Raw genomic sequence first — 23,065 nt, 5'->3', positions numbered from 1 at the left:
TTCAATGAAAATTGATTATTTTACCAAAAGAACAGTCGATCCTTTCGACGTGGACGATCGTATTCCACTTACGAATCAATGGAAGCTGTTGAGCGCTGGTGAAAAATTTTTAAAAAATAAACATCAATTTCCTCTTTTTTCTTGCAAAGTGGATAATCGAAAATCCTCGTCGGGCGAATGTGCACGAACGTGCGCAAATCGCGGACAATCATATCCCACTCACAAAATCGATGAAAAATATTCACGGCTGGATGCTGATGTCAAATTTTTCAATTCCATCGTACCTTTTCTCTTTTTTCTCAAAGTGGACCAACGAATACTGTCCATTTTTTTTCATAAAAAAATTGCGTTTGGAGATGTCAATTGGCAGACCCGTAATCCCATCTATCGTAAATGTTCCCCGCTCAGAAAATACACATAATTTCGCCATGGAAGTTCAAGATCGTGCGTCGCACACGACTGAAAGGTCCCTTCGTTGTGACGAACAATCGTCCGTCGGAAATGGTACAATGCGTCACGTTGGCAAACGTCGTCAGTTTTCGTATCGGTTGGTGTTACCGCAATATTGTCGTAGTATTGTCGTGTTGTATAGAATTGTGTCACCAGATTGAGATAGGTTCGGGGGTTAAATTTCGGCCGCTGTGTAGTGAGACGTTCGCCTACGCTCGTACACCAGCACCACACACATTCTAATTTATATTAGGTTGTCCGAAATGTCCCTTTCCTTTTATAAGGAAATAATAGACGCGCAATGTTTTTTCTTTTATATTAGTTTATTGAATTATGCGCGAATATAATAATAGAAATAGAACGAAATGGATCGATAAAATAATATAAAACAGAAATTGTTGTTCATCTATTATCGCCTTATGAAACGAAAGGAACTTTACGGACAAGCTGATATTTTCTCAACGAGACGTTTGCGATAGCTGTGATCACTTTTGTTAGACTCTTCCATTTAGAAGTTTTATCATGTGGTGAACCATACTCGGGAGTGGTAGTTGGCCTAAATGCTACACGCTGCAGCTTAATTCAGACTTGGTCTGATAGAGTCCGCTAAGCGGTTAAAAGTTGCAAATAAAAGATTAACAAGGGAAGAGGAGGATTCCCAAGCCGCAAATTCCAAAAATTATGATACTTCGGGGATGTGTAAAGGATATATATAGACTATGGAATTTCTTTTTGCTGGCCAAACGACTTCATGGGGGTGAAACCGAGCCCCGAAAATCCGGCTAGTTCATGATTTCGCGTTGTAATTCGCGAACTCTGGGAGATAGAAAAAACCTTTTCAGGCAAAAGTTACTTCTTTTAATTAGGACTATCGTTTAAAGTAAAAAATTTGTTAATTTCGTAGCTAGTTATAACGCAAAGTCGAGAAATAGCTGAATTTCCAGAGATCGATTTCACCCACGTACAGTGAATTTAGGCAGAAGGAAAAATTGCGTAATATTATGACTATATGTCGTCTACATATCCTGAAAGTTTCACAATTTCTGGAATTTGCGAGCTGGGGATATTCCCTTGTAAATGATACAGGCTCGATCGGATTTCATTTTCTTTGGAACAAAGCTCGTAGCTATTTTAATTATACGATATGTTTTTTCAGATGTACCTTTTTTTTTATGCTGAATTACATTTTTCTTTACAAACTAGAACACACACACATATATATACAGCAGCTAAAAAGTGAGAGATCATTATATTTGCCGACTGTTTTAAAATAGCTAAGTGGAACGAACAACATGTCGTGAGAAAGTTTTATCATCCTTTTTATTTATTTTCCAATGGATTCATACTCGTGAACTTTTTAACCAACTCTCACGATAAAATGGTAAGTTTACGCTTTCCCGTATAAGCTCTCCCCAGAGGACCGAAGGGTTTATTGGAATTTATTAAACGTTAAAGGTGGGATTCTGGATATGTTTTTGCTGTTAAACGAGAATCCTTCCCTGATGGAAATTTCAAAACTTCTTGTCGATTATCTGTTGCGTGGCCGGTAAATTTCGACCTACGTAGCAAGTTCTCGAAAGCTTCTGCACCGAGTAGACAATACACGAGACACGGTGTTCAAGTTGATAGCTTTGCAATGCTCTGGTGGCCTCTATTGACGAAGGATTACCGAGTTTAATCGCTAAATATTGAAATTTATACCGTGTTCCCCTGGACTAAGATGAAACAATAACATTAGCTTCCTTGTTTGCTATCGTTTCCCAGAAATTGCGAGGAAAAAGAGAAAATTCGATCTATCTCGATTACTTTGTAATCCATGCTGTTGTAATGGAAAAGTATTATTCGATCTTACGGTAAACACCAAGACGATTGCCTTAGCCTTAAAGCGAAATTTTCCGCAAAGTAGTTACAGACTTTAGCTTTCTCCTTTCTCAAGCTCTTGACGACGGTTCGTGGGTGTTGAGGTTATTAGATGTATGCGAATACAAAGGATAAATTGTAAGGTAGAAAATATATATTTTAAATACTGAAGTGTAAATACAAATCGGAATATAATTGAGCTGATGCTAGCAGTGTTACCCTATGACTGAAAACCCTGAAGCCAGTTTATGGTCTGCCTTCGTCCCAGTCTTTTGTCTATACGCTGTCGATGGCTCGGTGCTTGAGAAAACTAAAAGATCAGATGTAGAGTTTTCTTGGAAGCGATGACCGCTTCAAAACAGTTGGATTTGCCGCATTCTCCAACGTCGCTATATTATCGCTGGATCGTAGAAAATTAGATGCATAAGGAATACGATCACTTCTTGTGTCAAAGTCGCACGGTAGCAGTTGACAGTTAATCACGTTGCTTGTAACACGAAATTACAACAGTCGGACAGAGTATAAAAAGCGGGCAAAGGAACGATTACTTGTAACTGTTTCATTTTTCTTTCTTTTTCACCTCTAACTTATTCGGCGGTTTAATTTCGAAAATAGGAAACAGGGTAATGTTTCCCTAGGCAATTTTTCCTTGGAAATTTGAACAAACAGTAGCAGGGACAGCAACAACGTAATTCGTATTCAATGTTTGCTAAAACTGTACGCTCTTCGATATGAAAATACAGGAGAGGAAAGCAAAATACGAATTCTGGGAAAATCCTCTTGCGACGGAATTTCCATCAAAATGTTAAACAATCGTATAGAGAAACTGACGGATTTTAGCGTGATTTCGAAACGATATAAATATTTCTCATAATCAACGATGAATTATCGTTAGAATTTTCGATTTTCTAACGTTTCTTGAATCCCCGATAAAATTCTTTCATGCGTACGACATTTTTCCATATACGTGTGACAAAAAATTTTTTCCATACTTTGTCTCTTTCTATTCTATTAAATAATAATAGTAATATAAAAATAAATCCATTACGTAATATCATATTTCGAATGTTAAATTTAAACGATCAATTTTTCTCGTTCACGTTCCACAGCTGTTTTTATTTTTCATATCTTTTACGTCTTTTTAAATTACGCTATTTCACAGTTTCCAGCTGCAGCGTAAGATGCAAATGGACGACGATGGCCAGCGTCGTTCTGATACCACGCTGTTCATAGTTGCCATGCATATTTTATAATCCGACGTGTTTACGCTTCACACGCCACTAATTTGTAATTACGGATCTATCAGGAAGAAAATAAACGATCGGATACTGGCTGGAAATAATCCTGAATTAACGACTGTTCACACGTGCTAGCAACGAGACACGAAAGCTCGAGTTTTTCTTCTCCCCTTCTCGTTTCGTTCGTTTCGTTAACGTGACACATTTTTCTTTGCGTTGATGGCGAAGGAACTTTGGGGCCGATGAATCTGACGGCATAGAAAATCCTTTTTGCTCTTTACACCGTGGATTTCTATCGATTTTCCTGCTTTCACGACTAGCTGTGTGAATACATCAAAGTGCTTGAAATATGAAAAAGCATAGCAAGCACACATGCTTTCGTTATCGATTTTTACGTAACTAGAATCTTTCCTGACGTGTTTAGTCAAAGGATCTGGTCGAGAGTTTATCTTACGTAGTGGATTGCGTAATGAGAAACTGAAAGGAAATATTAAACGGTGTAACAAATTCTCTTCTGCGAAAGAGCATCAAAGCTCGTGTTCATGATAACTGAAGATAAAGAGCCACGCGAGAAAATTGAATTATCTATTTTTAACTGGCTTCTGTGTTGACAAATTTATTAGTCCAAAAGTCTAGGAATTTACAAATCCACCTAATCTGCTAATTGACTAATTTTCTACTCTACTGATCCACGAGTCGATTAATTTATAAATCTACAGATCGCTAAATTCTCGAATTTAGTTCTCGAATCTGCTGCTTCCTAAATCTTTGCGTTCCTAAATTCTACAAATCTGTAGATCTCAAAATTTCGAAATACCAGAACCTCTAAACCTATAAAATGTACAGATCTACGAATCTGTGAATCTGTAAGTCTACGAATCTGTAGGTCTGTAAATTTCTGAATCTAAATGTAAAAATGTCAAAAATTTGCGAACCGACAGATCTATACGAATGTTAATTAAAATGTGAAAAAAAAAAAAAAAGAAAGTATCTTCAGCAGATAGAAGCGACGAAATAAACGATGTTTCTGTAATTTTTCAAGTAAACTCGGATTGGGACGCGGCAATCAACGGTATTCTAGCTAGAAGCGGTGGAATGCAGAAATGGACGCTAGGCGCCGCGGCGAAATGTAACATCGACGAAGGATCGACGTTCCGTTGTAAATTCAACACCGATCTTCAGCTGGGTTTGAGCTTGCAGCAGAAACTCGACGAGAATGCCACGTTAAGTCTGTCATTTAACATCGACTGTGCGAATGTGACGAGAGGCGGTCACAAAGTCGGCTTGGCTTTCGAAATCGAAGCGTGAACAACCAATTGTCGACGTTTCGAATTGTCTTTTGTAAGAACGCACTTTGATGTCTATTTTTTTCTTTCATTTTATTTTTTCCAACTTTTCGAGTCCGCTTGTTTCTCGCCTATGTATTGTGACTGTTCGTATTAAACGTCCGATATACCTATTAAAGTAGCACTTTCATTTAACTGTGTTGCAATTTATTCGAACTTTCAGATACTTTGTTTTATCATTTAAAGTCGTAACAACTCGTAGAATTATTAACGTTTACTATTTTTTTTTTTTTATTAAAACAACGTACGCGTATATTTTCGTTTTTACTAGAAACTCGAGTACTTCGAGGCTTTTAGCAAGTTGTTGTTGACGATGAGACGATCATTTTTCTATTTTTCTATTTTTTTTTTTTTTTTTTGAAGGTATAGTAATTTAAAAATTATTGGAAAATAAAGGTGTAACAGGTATTATGATTTCTGTTATTATTACGCTGTATTTTAATACACGGAGCCTGTAGAAAATATGTGCAAAGAAATGCCAGTATCTAGATACAGGTGAAAAAAAGATTTGAAATTTGGATGAATACAAACAAAAATAGCGATATTTTCAGCTCTGAAACCGAAGAAGAGAAGAAAAGATTACGGTGAAATTGGGGATAAATGACCCTCTTGCTTCGAAGTATTTATGGCTACTATTAGAAAGAGGATTTACGGTTAGATAACTTGAGGTACAAACATATAATACAACGTAATTCGATGTATTAACAAAATTTGATTTAGCAGTAGAAAAAAACAAGACGAATAAACAAGACGAATAATGAATATAATGAATTGTATTTTCTTTTTTATGTATTCAAACTGAAAATAATTTTGTATCAAAGCTACTTATACCAATACTAGTGAAAATGACTGGTACTTGTCAAAGTGTAAAAGGGTGCTGCAATCTGTTTATCGAACCCCAGTTAACCAGTTTCCTCGTTTTCTACAACTTCCCACACGTTTTTCAAATTTTTATTGCGTATCATTCGATATGACGATATCAGATATCAGGAAAATTCTGGATCGGTCGCTAGATCGCTAGATACTAACGCTGGAAATACCACAGCAGTCAAAATGATTGATTCTACAATTTTATAAATGTGCCAACCCTCGTTTAGGGATCATGGTCCCAGATGGATTAATAACGTTGAGGTTGAGGTTGACTGATCGAAGAACGAGTGGATGAACTTGTAATAGAAAAGTATATTAAAATAATTAAAGGTATAAGTACAAGTACAATGTATAAATTTATGCTGATTCGGATCCTTACTCTCTTAGTGTTACTAGACAATGGAATGATAGGGAGCACGTTCATATATTTATAGCAAAAGGACATTACCAAAAAAGTTAAGCTTATAGCTTGGGCTAGAGGCTACAGGGAACATAAATAGAAATCTCTTTATTAGTTCCTTTGTTCCTAGACCTTGCAACCCATCCCCTGAGTCAGGATAAGCCGGGCCCTCGAGTTCCATCGGGTGCCCGCTTACCTGCGGGGTGTGGTCCGGGCCTTCCTCCGGGACCGTAGTATCGTCTACACTGGGCGGGGCGGAAGGATGATGGGCAGGGCGATGTGCCGTGGTGTCCCGCAAGGCTCGATACTGGGCCCGTTGCTGTGGGACTCGCGTACGACACGGTACTTCGGGCACCGATGCTCCCAGACTCGGCGCTGACGTGCTACGCCGACGACACGTTGGTTTGGTATGGGGGTCGACATGGGGCAGGTCGCCGCGATCAAAGGGTTGGGGCTGGAGGTATCCTCCGAGAAGTCCGAGGCAATGTGGTTTTGCCGGGAGGCCAATTACGGGACGCCTCCGGCGGACTATCGCCTGAGGTTGGTGGAGGCAGAGATCAGGGTCGGGACTAATATGAGATATTTGGGCCTGACTCTCGCCGCTGACACTACCACGCAGCTCTTCCCTCTAGAAGCGGCGGGAGTCCGTGCGGATTTCCTCCACGAAAAAAGAAAAAACACCTTGCAACCCAAAACGTAATGTATACTCGATACAATAATATGCGCCGCTTCTTATTTAGAATATTTCTAAGTACTGGCATTGAAATACATAAATAAAGATGTAGAGTTTTTCTTCAAGTAGTTACTACAACAAATATGTAATACAAAATGTACTACATGTACTACAATGTACTACAACAAAAATGTATTACATGACATTGAATTCCTTCTATAAGAAAGGAATAAATATAAAATATATAAATAAATATATAAATATAAAAGTATTCTATTATTATGAATTTTTTAAAGACCAGTCATTTTCACTGGTTTTGGTAGAAACAGCTTAGTGTTAACTATCGGTAGTTCTAGTGTTAAGACTTCCTTATATCCCTATTCAATTCCACGAAATACACAACAGAATTTAGGTATTAACGTCTGAAACTTCAAAAACGTTACGACCCTCGGAAATAGTGTGCGTGAACTTCAATAACATTCCGAACTTCCCCAACATCCTAACGTGTATTGGATTAATATAGGAGAGTGGATCGATAAGTAAGTTACAGCTCGCCGATAACTTTCATTCGGAAAAAAGATATACAGTTACCGTTGCTGCTGATATGGATGAAACATTGTTTCGCGTGGTAAAACGAATACATCACCGTTCTACATCGTGAACAGCTATCATGTTTCAGTTCTTCTACATCGATTAACAATATTATATCAACCACTGTATCATCAATGTATATTAACATTCGTTAAATGTTTAAGAATGTAACTTGATTCACCCAAAGTATGGTAAACTCGGTATGATAAACACTTTCGTGTAACTTGTGATATAATTTCGTTTATATCGAGTTAACACTGTCTCTTATTACGCTAGACTTGCTTAGAGGAAATATATATCTACTATGCGTACCGTTTGAGTCACAAAATGCAAAGCGTGATGCACAGGTCGTTGAAAAGAAGTGGACGATGATTAAACTTCCGATGCTGGACGTCGAGATAGCGAAGAAGATCTACGCTCAAGGAAAGTCGTTCGACGTTTGTTTCTCGAATTTATAATTCCAATACGAACACTAATCTACGGTGTGTTTATCCGCGAACATTTGAATATCTCGAAAATTATAGAAAATACGAAAAAAAGAAAAATGTTTATGAGTTGATATTTGTACGATCTTGAAGCAACCGTTGTTTTAATTTTTTAAACGAGTCTCTTTTATTTATTTTTTATTACACATTCTCGTGTCTGACGTCAGAACATTTCCAAAATACTGCGTACGCACGTATGTATTTTCTGCAGGACAATTTCGAGAGATGAAACGGCAGAGTTACCGTGTCACTGGCGTTAGCATTACTCGATGTACACAGCGTGGAGAAGAGGCGATTTTACGCGTGTAATGTAACGCGTTGCAACGTGCGCAGAATAATCCAGTATGACGATCCACAAATGAGCGGGATTCGCGTAAATGCGATTCTTGATCCTGCGGGTTTCCCTCCGACATTTTTCGACCATTGTTGTTGCTATCGTTCCGCGTGCGTCTATAATTCCAGTGTGCAATTTGTTTGCGCTGTATATCGGATATAATATTAATGCCGTGGCATGGCTTTGTCGTCTCGTATCTCGATGTTATCTTGTGCAAAATGTTCTGACGTCAGCTACAAGACAAACGACACAAAGAATAAGAGAGATCCATTTAAAAACTTAAACGTAATGTCCACAGGGCATTTCAGAGCCACTTCGAGATCGTATAAATAACAGCGCGATAGGCGCTCTTTCGTGACTTTCGTTTGAATCGTTTCTTCGTGTGTTTTATATTAGCTTGTCCGAAAAGTGTCTTTCTTTTACAGACACGTCTTTTACAACGACGCATCTTTATACAAACATGGAACCTAATCTTTCAAACGTTGTGATTTTTATTTTGAAAGAACAAAATGGATCATACGTAATTCGATAAAATAATATAAAACGGAAAATGTTGTGCATCCATTATTTCTTTATAAAACAAAAGAAACTTTTCGGACGACCTAATATTTTCTCAGGTATCCTAAGTGTTTGCAGATAAACGTACGACAATGAAAAAATACGAGGTTCTCAGATATTGAAACGAATTTAAAAACTTGAACGTGAGGATCACTGGGCATTTCAGGACCATTTCGAGATCGTATAAATAACAGCACGATACACGTCCCTTCATACGCTACTATATTCGTTTCAATCATTTTTTCGCGTGTTTTATAGTTTTTCAGATATCCTAACGGTTCACAGATAATCAGCGTGACAGTAGAGAAATACGAGGTTCTCGGATATTAAAACGAACTGACGATTTCCACGATGTCTGCTCGAGCAAATAAAATTTAACAATGAGAGAAGAGATCGTTCTACCATCCGAGAGTTCCATTATCCGAACATTTTCGTCCCTCTGTTGGCATTTGATACGGGAGACATATTACAGTCGGATGAATTCGTCACGGTGCGAACTACAACCTACCTACCTGAACAATAACACGCAATTCCGTACAAAAAGAAAAAAAAAAAAAAGAAACAAAGTTTCAGCTGAAAATTTCGAAAGCTCATCCACCTAGAGAAGATTTACGACCAATGATTAATAATTGTGCGCGAAGCTTCAAATGGGACACCGTGTATTTTCAGGATGACACGTCCTTTTCTCTTTTTTTTTTTTTTTATTATTTAATTTGTATTTTACAATTTGTCCAGCTGGACATTTGGTAAATTTTTCCAATTTAATTGCCAAATAACACGCGAATGGCTACCCCTAGCGGGATACCATCTTCGAGTTTGACTATTTTATTTCCTTATTGAGGTCAATGGGGTGTTTTCTTTTTAGTCTTTGTAGAATTCTTTTTTATTATTTAATTTGTACTTTACAATTTGTCTAGCTGGACATTTGGTAAATTTTTCCAATTTAATTGCCAAATAACACGCGAATGGCTACCCCTAGCGGGATACCATCTTCGAGTTTGTCTACTTTATTTCCTTATTGAGATCAGTGGGGGTGTTTTCTTTTTAGTCTTATTTGTAGAATTTTTTTTTTTATTTAATTTGTACTTTACAATTTGTCCAGCTGGACATTTGGTAAATTTGTCTAACTTATTCGCTAAATAACATTTCGATGGCTACCCTCAGCGGGATACCATCTTCGAGTTTGTCTACTTTATTTCCTTATTGAGATCATTGGGGGTGTTTTCTTTTTAGTCTTCTTTGTAGAATTTTTTTTTTATTTAATTTGTACTTTACAATTTGTCCAGCTGGACATTTGGTAAAGTTTTCCAATTTAATTGCCAAATAACACGTGAATGGCTACCCCCAGCGGAATACCATCTTCAAGTTTGACTATTTTATTTCCTTATTGAGATCAGTAGGGATGTTTTCTTTTTAGTCTTCTTCGTAGAATTCTTTTTTATTATTTAATTTGTACTTTACAATTTGTCCAACTAGACATTTGGTAAATTTGTCTAACTTATTCGCTAAATAACATTTCGATGGCTACCCTCAGCTGGATACCATCTTCGAGTTTGACTATTTTATTTCTTTAGTGAGGTCAGTGGGATGTAGGATGACACGTATCTCGTAATCTCTGTTCTCAAATTAGCTGCGAATTTTGCTAATATAAAATCACGACGTTTCTTTATAACTCCAACGAGATATCCAAATGTTTCACGCGACAGACACATCTGTAATACCTTCGTGAAAGTTCTCTATAGTAAACGTTCAAATATTTTCACGAACATATAGAATTTATCGACAACCGTATCATTAGATGTTATCGCTAATCGCAAGATTGAATTTTAGGATCGCACGTGATATGCATTTCGCGGAAATGCCACGCATAAAACCAGAGCGAAGAAGGAGAAGGTACTCGAAGCACGCTTATCAAAATTCCATTTGAATACAACACCGCAGCGTTAACACCTTTGTCGTTAACAGCTATTTCGCGAGATCTTGATCACGCGCTTCGTTGTTAGCCCGATGCAACGAGCAGAGTATAATAGTCGACGCGAACCCGCAGTTTTACAAACGTCGGCTACGCAACGATTTTTGTTCACGATGCACGTGCACGTGCACGTTGCTGAAGTGTATCACGTAGCTGCGTCGTATTTCACTTGGCTGTTGGCAACAGAACCAGAAATTAATGAAACCGGACCGTTATTGATCTTGTTGCTAACACGTAATTCCATTGTTTTAACGAGGGAGCATCTTGTCCGCGCTTTTCACCGGCACCGATGAAAATTTGCCAACTTAAAGGGAACCGTTCGATCCCACGGCATCAATTCTATCAGCAGAATTGCGGACGATTTATGCCGGATCGCTTGGTTTATGTTTTTATGGCGTTTTACGAGGGACGTTTTATGAGAAGGCCGACGGTTATTTGACCCTTAAACGCACAACGTTAACAATCGGTGGCGTATCTACTAGATTTTCTAATAAATCGTTCGTTAAAATTGGCTCGTTTCCATAAGTGTTTTCTTCCAATCAACGATATTAATTTATCAACCTTCGAGACACGAGAGTTACAGCATTAAAATAGCAGCGTAAAAGAGTTTATGATAAATGGAAGATGAAAATAGGGGTGAAAGTTTCTCGTAGAAAGTCGTAACAGGTGGCAGGAAATGGATATTTTATGAGAATTCGAGAAGAGGGAAAGATTGTCGATAAATCTTGAACAGTCTATAGCAGAGAAAAATGGATGTTTTGTATATAAAAAGTTTGAATACAAAAACACGTGCCCTATTATCATACTTTCCAGGATAGATGGCCATAAGAGAAACGTTGCAGCAAACAAGCTTACGATAAAGCTCATCAATTAACTGCAAGTGACGCGAAGAGACCAGTTTATAGCTTATTAAAATTTAAATTACAAACGATAATGTCTACAGTGATAACACTTTCATTATCGTGGCGTATTTTCGATCTATTTGACGCGTATTTTATACGTACGTATTCCTCGTATACGTTGCTATACCTTTATGTTTCCTTTTTAATTCAATCATCAGATTGATAAAATTCGCTTTTTATCGATAAAACCATTTAATCTTCTTTCGTTTGAACTACGCCGGAACATGGATCGTGGCTTTCGTCACTTTCGTCAATGAAAATGCATTACTATCAAAGAAATTTGCACAAATTTCCGTGGCTTTTGTTACGAGTCTGTCGATCGTTTCACCATCCTTTATTCGTTAACAACAGCAGTATCGTTTTACTCGAATGAAAAGTTCAGCGTGTCTCGGAAAACAGTACACGTGGCAGGGAAGGTATTAAACTGTCGATATTGCTGCAGCAGACGCTTTTGCGCGGCGTGTGACACGGCACATTCGACGATACTTTGGCAAATTAATGCGAGCCACAGAAACGCAATACGTACGTATACACGTTGGCTATGTGCTAATTAATTAGTGTGTAGAGTATAGCAGAGCCAAGTATAGCAGAGCCGCCTACTATTCGAATATTTTGTTAGCCGAACGTTCGACGTGTGCGTTGGAAAGAGCCGCTCTATCCACGAAGTATCGCTTCGTGTATTAAACGCGTTGATCCTAACGTCATTGTGAAGTAACGTGCACCTGTCCGCGAAACAGCGACCACTCGCTTTCGTTGCTGCGCGTTTCCGTCACGAAAACTGACGTTAAAGCCGAATTTACGCTCTTTCACTTGGCAACAACACGGCGGGTGAACGCCGCTTTCATTCTTGTTTCATGCGCGGATGAAACGAGATGAAAGCAGCGTTCATCCGCTGTGTTCATGTAAAGCGAAACGCTGTAAATTCGGCTTGAAATTGTCAGTAGCGAGGCGAGTACGACGTCGTAGCTGTAAACGAATGTAGCGATGTAGGGTGGAAGCATCTTGCACGTCGCTCGACATTTTAGTAGCGAGGAAAAATCTCTTACCGATCGCTTCTTAGACTTGTAGCGGCACATGAGCTAGAAGATTCAAATCATTTTGTTGCTTCGCCTCGGAGTATCAATATTTTTAGGAAACACGAAATGTAATAATAAAAAAACTCCGGGGGAAAGAATGTCACCACTACGTGCAACTCTCAAACATAGACGAATTTGAATTTTCTGACTCTCCCCCGACGAGTATAAATAAATGGGCGCGATCGTAAGGATTACAGTATCTAGCAGTTATCAGCGATCTAATCAGCGAGTATATTAGCGAATCCGTTAGTACGAGCGTCTTAACGACATTATCTGTATTTATTTATTAATTATTTTAAATACACTTGGCAGCTTCAACAACGAGCAATCTCGTCTTATAAATCTCACGAACAATCATCCTCAACAACATCCTCTACAGACTGTACACTGGCGTGGACGTATCGCCGCGTCTAATGGAGTACACGCTTACGTTCTTGAGAAGCGACGCTTCTTTTCGACCAACATTAGCACATGCATCGTCGTACGCGTTAGAGCATAAACGGCGAATGCTAAAAGAGAACGTAATAGACCTTCTCGCGTCGACAATTTCTACAGTTTGGCGCGACAAAACGGTACGGAGCCCTCTGATGTTAAAGCAAATACACCATCTCTTTGATCTCTGTTTGAACGAATGAAAGTTAATATCACGAAAGTGATTGTTTTAATATTCGAAAGTTGTATCAAATAGCTTCCCTGTTAGTTGACATATCGGAGGCTCTGTCAACTGTATATTAAGCTCCGTGTAGAGTTTGGCAATATCGTCACGTGAGTACAGACGTTTAATACCGTGAAGATGAAATGCGTGAAATTTGATAAGAGAAAAAAAAAAAAAAAAAGAAAGAAGAAAAAAAGGATCGTTTCATTAGGAAATATGACGATTGTAAGTAACGACTTACTCTGTGTCGTGGAACCGCCGGCATACTGCTGGTTCTTCCGCGATATTGCTTTGGTCCTGGAGCTCGGGATCCTGACGCTGAACCAGCTGTGCCAGCTGGACTAGTTGGACTTGGTCCGCCTGGGCTCGTGCCTGGACTCAAGTGAGACGAAGAGGACGCTGTTCCAGGACTTATGGCCGGGGTTCTTGTGGGACTCCTCGGTGAGGGCGATAAATGACCCCAAGGGCCGGTTTCTGCTTGTAGAAACCTATTGTTGGGGCGAGGAGAATTTAATGAGAGATTTTAATCATAGGTTTCGATAGTAAGATAGGTGTAAGTTGTTGCATTTAGATGATAACGAGAAAGCGGAAAGCAGCATGATGACGGAAAATAAAAAAAGTTTCTACTCCGTTGATACCGAAAGAAATACGATAAATAAACAGAGAAGGAAGCAAGTTGTTGCTGCAATACGATTAACAATACAGAGGAATTTACTATCGCTTTATTTTAAATACTGTTATTTTGCTTGATTGGCAACGCTTTCAATTATTCGAGCGCAGATTACTAACTCGCATATGTTTGCGACAACACTGTTTGCGATCGAATTCCAACGAGGACTACTTTGCTCCATCAGCGATCACACGGAGCCATTTTTCCAGCAGTTTCAAACGCCTAGCGTTGTTGCAGAAAATCGTAACCTACGATAACGTGGCAGGATATTTTCCCTTAAGGTATGACTGTACGCAGAAGGCTGTGTGATTCGCTCGTCCTTAATTTTGTCTAAGGATTAAAGAGCTAAATTTAGCGAATTTCTAACTTCGTGTAGCGTATACCGCGCGTACAAGTACATAACAGTATTGTACGTGCAAATATCTACTTCTTGTGGTCATTGTACGTATCTACTTGTATTTTTATCGTTGAGGATTTTTTACTGCTTAGACGTGTTATATGTTAGTTTTAAACTACTTGACGTGTTATTAATTAATAAATGTTATCTGCAATTTTTATTAGGATCGAATAGCCAAATTTGCATACAGTCTACGATAGAAAAATTTGATTTTAGGCTACATTATTATTGTATGCTAAATTGATACATATTCTATTATGTTAAAGTGGAAAGATTAATACGTAAAAAATTCGTTCAATTCGTGTTACGTATGAACTTTTCATACAGCCATTATTATAATGCTGTAAATTAATGTTTTGTGGAGAAAATCAAAATTCTTATTTCGGTTATTTTGTATAAACAGGTCAATGTATAATGATATAAAAAGCTGCGAGTAGCTTTAAAGAGTTTCGGATAATTTGAAAGTTTTCAAAACTGAAAGTAATTAAGAAAGTAATTACACGAGCGATTGCGAAGACGCAGCCGTATAAAAAGTTCGGATTAAAAACAGAACTGAACAGAAGAATATTTAGATGCAGAAACTTAACTGTATGATACTGTGGTGTAAAAAAGGGCCAACTAGTTTCCTCCAAAAAAAAAAAAAGAAAAAAGAAAAAAAACAAAAAATGGAAAATAAATAGAAAAGATTATTTGAAACATTCTCTTAGACGTAAAGGTAACATATTTTATTTTAAAAAATCGTCGATATCTACATCGTGTTATTATTATTTCTCACGTAGAAACTACACATTATTAAAAATTTTACACATAAAGGCAATGAAATTAAATGATAAATAGCAGTATCAATATTTATCAGATTTTATGTTTACTTCGATTAAATATTAATGGACTTATCGATATTAATAACATTTTATTGGATGAGTTGATTACATTTAAATAATTGCTGAACAAATTATGCCAACGAATTATTTGTTAAATTATTAGGCGAAATAATTCATTGAATGATAATCTGAAAATAAATGTAGCACAACTGAAGCGGTATAGTATGTTATTTTATATATTTACTCTTTTATGCATTCTTCCAATCAAAAAATGCATTAATGCATAATTAATTTATTTATAACAATCATTGATTTGTAATTTTTGGACTGGAAAGAGAAAAGGTAAACGATTACGTATAATACCGTTTTCATAAACAAGATATCGTAAATGAATTAAACAAAACAGCAATTACAGCGAGTTGAATAAAATTCACAATTTCCCAAAAGTTTTATTACGTTCACAGTGACAGCATCAAAAGAGGCCATTACCAATACGCAAAACCTGTCCATCTTCATTTTAGTCCATTTTTCAACAATGTTTGCTCGACTCCGACCCGGAATTCAAAGCCCTACGCGATAATAATTTTTAAACTGAAACTTATATTATAAACTTGGTAATTTATTTATGCTCTTTCTAGCAGAAAAGGTAGCACTTTTAATATACCGATGAACATTCGTATTAAGCCCTCGGGCACCGAAGAGATTTGTCATGCGAATTTGAATATTTTTCACGAATGTTCTACCGATACATCATACGCACGAATAAATCAACAGATTTAAAAAGGGCGATTTATTTAAAAATGTAAACACGATTAATATTTTTCACGAATTTTCTCAAGTAGATGTAAACGTGATTTTTACATAGGGTAAAAGAACCATCGAGAGCTATTCGTCGTGAACGAGAAATCAAATCTCACAAAAAGCGAACGAGAGAATATTTCCGTAACGAGCCATCGAGATATCGTCTTTAGAACAGGTCGTGCAATTAACACAATTTGTCTTTACAGATTCTGAGTAGGATTGCCAACTTGAACACTCGGGTTTCAGCCAAACAATGCTAAAAATAATAGACAGGAGCACGGCAAACGTATCGAAATATATTTTTTGTAATTAAATTGCGAGAAGTTCGAAGTCCAGGTTCTCTTCGTTGAAATTACATTCGTAAACTTTCTTTGTGGTTGAGTTGTCAAGCGTTTGTTCAGATACGACAAAATCTTTGCGTCGCTTGTTCGAGAGTAAAACTTCTGCCCTAATTCTTATAACAGTATCGAGAAGTTTCAACCGCATTCCGTTTCTTGCTTCTGTTTTAACGAAGTATACAAGAGAAAAAAAAAAAACCCCTCTCAGCTGTAGCATTGCTTACGGAGGCCATTAGACAAGTAGTGAGGGCAAATGTAGCTAATATCCGCTGCGTCATTATCATTCATATTCACAGGAAAAAGAAATTAGCTTTGCAATTGTAACCAACGAAATTATCAAAGAAAAAAAAAAGAAATGTTTCAAAGGATTGGAAGAAAAAGGCAAATAAAATTTCTCAGCGCCAGTCAAGTTGAAGAGAAGCCAGATTTCCAGAATTTGGGTGTAAAGAACGCCAAGTTGGTAATCCCGACCCCGAACTTTTTAACCAGGAAAACTTTTCTGCCAACAAGTAACGTAGCCAAAGAAACAAATCGACTTATCCCTTCAGACGCTTACCTGTGCAAGTCAGGAGTCGGCCTGGCCACCGCTATGCTGGAGCTACGACGTCTGGATGGAGTCGGCGACTTTGGACCATCGACGCTCGAGTGTCCTTGAGATCCTGTGAAAGAGGTGCGATGCAGACGAACCTCCACCTCGCTGCTTCTTCTCTGAAACGCTCTTTTGCTCCATCGTCTGCTCTTCGAGTCGGAGTTCGAGGCCTCCTGTTTTCTGAAAGGACCACTTTCAGTTAGCGCGAAACGTAATTCAATTAGCCTGCTATTTTCGTAGCACGCGCACCAAATTCGTTTCTACCAGGCCTGGTCCAAGCGATCGTAGACGTCGTTTTTCACTTGTGCGAAATTGAGATAATCTTAGTGGTCAGATTCATCATCGAAATTCGAAGATTGCGTCGGAGAACGGGCAAAAACCTTCGGTGTTTCCCGATGCAACTTTAGACGGTGTTGCGTTCTGTTGATAGCATTCAAAGTTAGGTGACACGATTAAAATTAGCGGTGAAGTTTGCCCGCTGTATTCCTAAAGTTCATGGTAACGTTGTTTCCTGGGTAATATTATTTTCTTTGTTTGCCATTAATATTAAAGTTTGTTATTTATCGTTGTCAGAGTTTGACAAGGAGCGTCGAGTCCTTGTTTCGTCGCTTCTAACGTCGCGCTAAATTGTCCAGGAATCTTGTAGTTAAATATTGGCAAAGTAATGCTTCTCTTGACGCAACTGCAACTTTTGTCATTCCTAGCACGCTCCGCACGATATATTCCCAATATGTATCTGTAGTTTGTGTTGTCAAGTTGATTTCTCGAAAAACGCGCCTACATGTAGACACAAGCATATATCCAAATGTATTGGATTTTTATTTAATACGAAAGAGCGAGTTATTCTCACCAAACCGAGGATTGGACACAACCAAAGAAAAAAAAAAAATTTTTTTTAAACGAGCCAACTAACCACAAAAAAAAGTAAATAGAAAAGGAGAAAGGTTCTTCCTCATTTTCTCAAACGTATTAATTTGTATCAGCGATTATGATATTGTAAGCTACCTTGCTAGCTCTAAGTACACTGTATGATATTAATGTAAGTTTAGGTTAATCGTACTGCATTGTACTGCATACGATATACGTTCAAGACGTATAAATACGATTGTCAATCGCCGTTGCTAATGACCGTACAAAATGATAGAACCTTAAATAAAACGAGTGATAATAAAATTGGTGTTTTCGAATAGGATAATGTGATAATTAGAAGTAAATCACTGACTCGGACAGACTCCACACACAGTGGCGTACAGAAGTACTCGAACGCTTCTATTCGGTTGGCAACTAAGTGATTGCGGATTTTGTCATTAGGTGGTATGACAAAATCCGCAATCACTTAGTTGCCAACCCGATAGAACTGGTTTTATTCCAAACTGTTTTCCATTCCATTGTAGGACCAATGATGTTAGACTTCGAAAATTTAGTTGGAAATATTAATTATCGCAAGCATTTATTTGCTTCTAAACTTGAACAAAATTTTTGATACAGTTTATTAAGTACGGTACTTGTTTTATGGCGATATTTATCTCAGAATAACCCGTAACCTTTGACAGCAGTTTATTAATTAATAAACTACGACATTTTTACACTGTAGGCGTAATGTTCAGTTACTACTATGTATGCGTACTCATACATTCCAGAATTCTTTTTATTTTACGTTTATCTTTAAACGTTTATCTCCGTAACATAAATATTAACTTGTTAAATGTAAATAAAATATAGTTTCAAAGGAATACTTTAAATACTCGAGCGATTACAAACATTTCGATAGAAATTACCTATTTGACATCGTTTATTCGGATACTGTAGCGTGTTACTCGTAAATTTGTCGTTTCATTCGGGACTACATTTTCAAATTATGAGGAACATGTGACGCGAATATTTAATCGTTAAATGTGAATAAAATTTCCACGTTTAAAAATCGAACTTCGATTCAGAAGAGAAGAAGACTATTGAAATATTTAATTAATAATCTAAGTTTTAAATTGTCTTCTTTTTCAACTTTCTAAATAAATTTGTTCCTTTCATCTTACATGTTTATTAATAAGAAAATACGATTTCTAAATATATTTCTGGGAGAGTATCACGCGTTAAAATTTCTCACCGAATCTTACGAAAATAGGCGTATTTATTGCGCGTTTCGTTTAATTATTTCATCGAAATATACCTAACTTGAGTGGAGTCTGCGACTGGTTAAGTCCGCTTTACTCCTCCGGAATGTCGATAATGACTCCTGACCGAGTTAGCCAATTAAATTAGCGGTTGACGGTGTCAGGCACGATAACTTCATTCTATTTCGCTCGTATCTTGAAGATTTATCGGCCGCGTATCAGCCATAAAATCGCTTTACATGGCAAACCCGAATCTGAGAGTCTTCCGCTGAAAATGGCTTCCATTCCGCGTGAATGGTCGATTTGCGCCCGTACTTACTATACTAAGTGTCCGCACACTTATATGAATTCCAAGATAGAAGATATATCTATATACAGGGTGTTCGTTTGAAAATTTCACGTTCGATGTCGAAAAGTACGCGTTAGGTTGAAAGGTTTCAAAAAATGAAAAACGTGGAGCGTATTTCCATCTGGAAATCGCGATACTTTCTTTTCGAATATCTTCTTCCTAGAACGCGTACTTTTCCTGAAAATTCATCGTGAAATTTTCCAACGAACACCCTGTACGTATAGGTGGGACATAGGGAAATGTGATTTTACGATAAAGTCGTAATGTTCGATACGGGATCCATTTCTGAACCACTGCAACTACCTCGTTTACCATTCGCAATTTCGCGCCAAACGATCCTGCGGACGCAAAATGTTCGCAATAACGTTCGCAGGTATTTCGGACTCGGTACGGTCTACTTTATGAATGTTTTATTCGAATCAAACAGCGTTTATGAAGGAATTCGAAGCAAGTTCATTTTTGCAAGCATATATCGAAGCGACGAGTTTTACCATCGTATCAAGTATTATACGCAATGCAAATGTGTTAACGAGGATGACGTAGGAAAGGAAAAATTACACTTTGTGCGTTATGGGATACATGGAGTCCTTTGAATAAAAAATGGTTCCTTAATTTGATGTTTCATGGCTGACGCAGCGACGTACCCTACACTGAACTTTGACACAAATTTGTAACCGACCAAACGATGAATATTATCGGTAAAACTGATCTTAAAGTTGAGTACATTTTGTAGCGGAACATTCGACAAAATTAATTTCTCCATTCCCCGTAATAAACGATAAAAATAACGAGTAACAAAAATTGTCGCCTTTGGCGATGAAATTTCACAAGTGACATTACGGTACGTCCAATATCCATCGATATTTTTCTGTAACACTGCTTGTATGTAATACCAAAGTCGCATAGAGTGAAGATCACACTTTCAGCCAGATCCAGGATAACGCGATAATACGTTTAACATCAATCATCATTATCTTACTTATACGCGAGGCAACGTGATTACGTTCAAATTATATCGTATACATATATTCAATGGGATTATATCGCGCGACACAATTTTCATCCGAGTAAATACAAAATGAAATTACTCTCGAAGCGGAAAGAAAGAGGAAAACAATTCGAACGAGCAACGATGGTATTCGGCTGTTTTTAAAAGACGCTTAATGCGAAGCATCCTGTAATCCCGCGGGTTTCTGTTCTAATTAAATCAGCATTTCCAGCGGCCGAATCACTGTTCCAAGAGTGATGGGAATGGCTGACGAGTAATCAGCCTGTAATTCGAAAGTTCTCGGTAGAGCGCGATCCAAAGTCTGACAGAACGACGCAGATTTGCGGGATCAGACCTTTGATTTCCGCTTCGCTCTACGAAATATGCACATCGAACGGAAAAGCGATACGCGATATCCCCGTGATTCGCGTACGTAGCCGCGGAGACGATTATCTGAATTCGAGAGGAAAAGAAATTTTTTTTAACAATTGTTTGCCAGCGTATGATACGCCGAACGCTAATGGTAATTCGTACGACCTACATTCTACGTTCCATGATCTTCGAATAACGCTCGTTAAAATTGATAAAATTTAACCTCTCGTAAGATCGGGTCACGTTCGTCAAATTATTCCTGGCGATAAGTAATCAACTGTGATTTTGAATTTGTACGAGTGGAAGGAAGGACGACAATTTTGGCTACTAAAATTACGTTGCTCGTAATACAGCGCACCAGCTGCGCACGATCTCTGGACGAAGGGAAACCGGGTCGAGGAGCTCGATAAATAAAGGTACCTATACCTTGGTGAGTTCTCCGACTTTAATTCCACTTAATTATTCACGCGTATCTGCGAAGAAGGAAGGATTTACAATTCGCTGTGAATTAAGTGCGAGCACACAGAGGAACAATTTTGTCGAAGACGATTTAAAACGGTTCTATTTGCTGGCGAGACAGCGTGGACTCGCTATCGGCGACATAATCGACTGTTTCGCAAATTATAGCAGGTCGTTAACGAACTGAAACTGTTTGGAACTAGCGGTGGAATTATTGTTTCCTGCGTGAAAGTAATAACAGTGATGGTTATCGTTGATTGCTCTTCGATATCGACAATTTTATTGTAATATTTAAAACGTGGCGAATTATTGGTCTTTTTGCTACCTGTAACGTATTACCAAATTTTAATTAAAACCGGACAATCAGAGAATCGATTTCCGCCTGGTAATAATTTCATATAATTGCATGTGCGCGAACGATTATGTAATTATTGCCGCGATATTGAAAGCAAATTCCTCCAAGTTATTTATACGATCGTCGATTAACTGTAAGACCAATTCTACGTTTTAACATTTCGCTTATATCGTTATCACGTTGTAACGTCGTTGTAGATCTCTTAATGAAATTTATATATCTCTAATGAAAAGAAACGTCTTCCCTTCTTGACTGCTTTTGCGATTTAAAAGAAAAAAGAAAATGAGAAAAAAAAAAGAGAGAAAAAGAAGCAATATCTACGAGAATAATAATTATATAGTACTGCAACGATAATTGCAGCGTTTTTATCGTTAAGAATTCCATCGGAAGTCCATCGTCGTTTGATTCGTTCGAACGAGCAGGAATAAAATCTAGGTAATAGGTCATCGTTATTGGTTACCCTTTTGATAGACGAGACTTATTAAAACTTCGATGAGATTGGTTTCTTTCGAGACTCGAGGAAACGGCGTAATCAGTGCGTGTAACCGTGCCACGGAACAAAATTAAACTTCTTCTCTGTTAGTCACGTTGCGATCGCTCCTTTTCCGTTCCAACGAACTGTTGATACCTTTTCTCTTTTCACGGAAGCTATTGCGAGGGCAAAAAGCAATAAAATACGTATAATAACAGAATCGTTCGCGATCAACAACAGTATTTCTCTTGGCTGTAGCTCGATGACTATAATACGATGAACAGTGCTATATTACTCGCGAATGACGCAACAATATTCCACGAACGTACACGTAAATGGTAATGTCGTTCTCTAATTATGTCAAACGATGTGATATCTGTCGCTTATCAATAGAAATGCTATTTATATGAATTATGAATTATCTTCCTCACACAGTCTGCTATAGCGTGAGAAAATATTTCGTGTCGTAAACTAAAGAGAAAGCTTCTGAATTTGTTACAATTATTTAAGTGACGTTCCTTCGTCAACGTCAAATGAATATGACGTGCTAGTAATGCAATAGCGCACAAGCCTATAATGCGTGAATAATAGAGTATTCCAGGTATATTATAGTACAGTGAATAGCGGTTTGCCGTGCATAGTATGCTGGTATCTCGGACGTTACACCGAGCTGCATTAATTCCTTTCAACCCTCAATTTCATACGATGGGATTGGATACGAGATAAAACGTACTCACAGTCATTTAGTTTGATAAATGATCCGAGAGAAGAGCGTGCATTAGGTAGCTTCCGCGGATCTTTTTCTTTTATTTACGTTCTTTGCTTTCTCTAACAATATGTAACAACAATGAGAACGATTGGTCGAGCCACGAGAAAGAAGATACTTAAATATCTCGTTTATTTTTCACCGTTAGACGTACATACACAATAAGT

The 23,065-nt window shown here is 37.7% G+C and overlaps 1 protein-coding gene across 5 annotated transcripts in view; it reads right to left on the bottom strand.

The window, feature by feature from the left end:
- LOC139986509 (uncharacterized) overlaps positions 1 to 23,065 on the bottom strand; it is an 85,164-nt gene that overhangs the window by 44,469 nt on the left and 17,630 nt on the right. For 2 of the 5 annotated variants that reach the window (XM_072001900.1, XM_072001898.1), the window contains 3 exons: positions 16,994 to 17,206; positions 15,065 to 15,103; positions 13,652 to 13,898 (listed from right to left, as the gene is read on the bottom strand). In XM_072001900.1, the coding sequence (XP_071858001.1) occupies positions 13,652 to 13,898; positions 15,065 to 15,103; positions 16,994 to 17,206 (499 nt within the window). The remainder of the gene's footprint in view (positions 1 to 13,651; positions 13,899 to 15,064; positions 15,104 to 16,993; positions 17,207 to 23,065) is intronic. The other 3 variants (XM_072001901.1, XM_072001902.1, XM_072001903.1) reach the window with 3 other exon arrangements.

The sequence above is a fragment of the Bombus fervidus genome, chromosome 4 (genome assembly GCF_041682495.2).
Source record: "Bombus fervidus isolate BK054 chromosome 4, iyBomFerv1, whole genome shotgun sequence".
NCBI lineage: Eukaryota > Metazoa > Arthropoda > Insecta > Hymenoptera > Apidae > Bombus > Bombus fervidus.
This window is presented reverse-complemented; position numbering and strand designations above follow the sequence as displayed.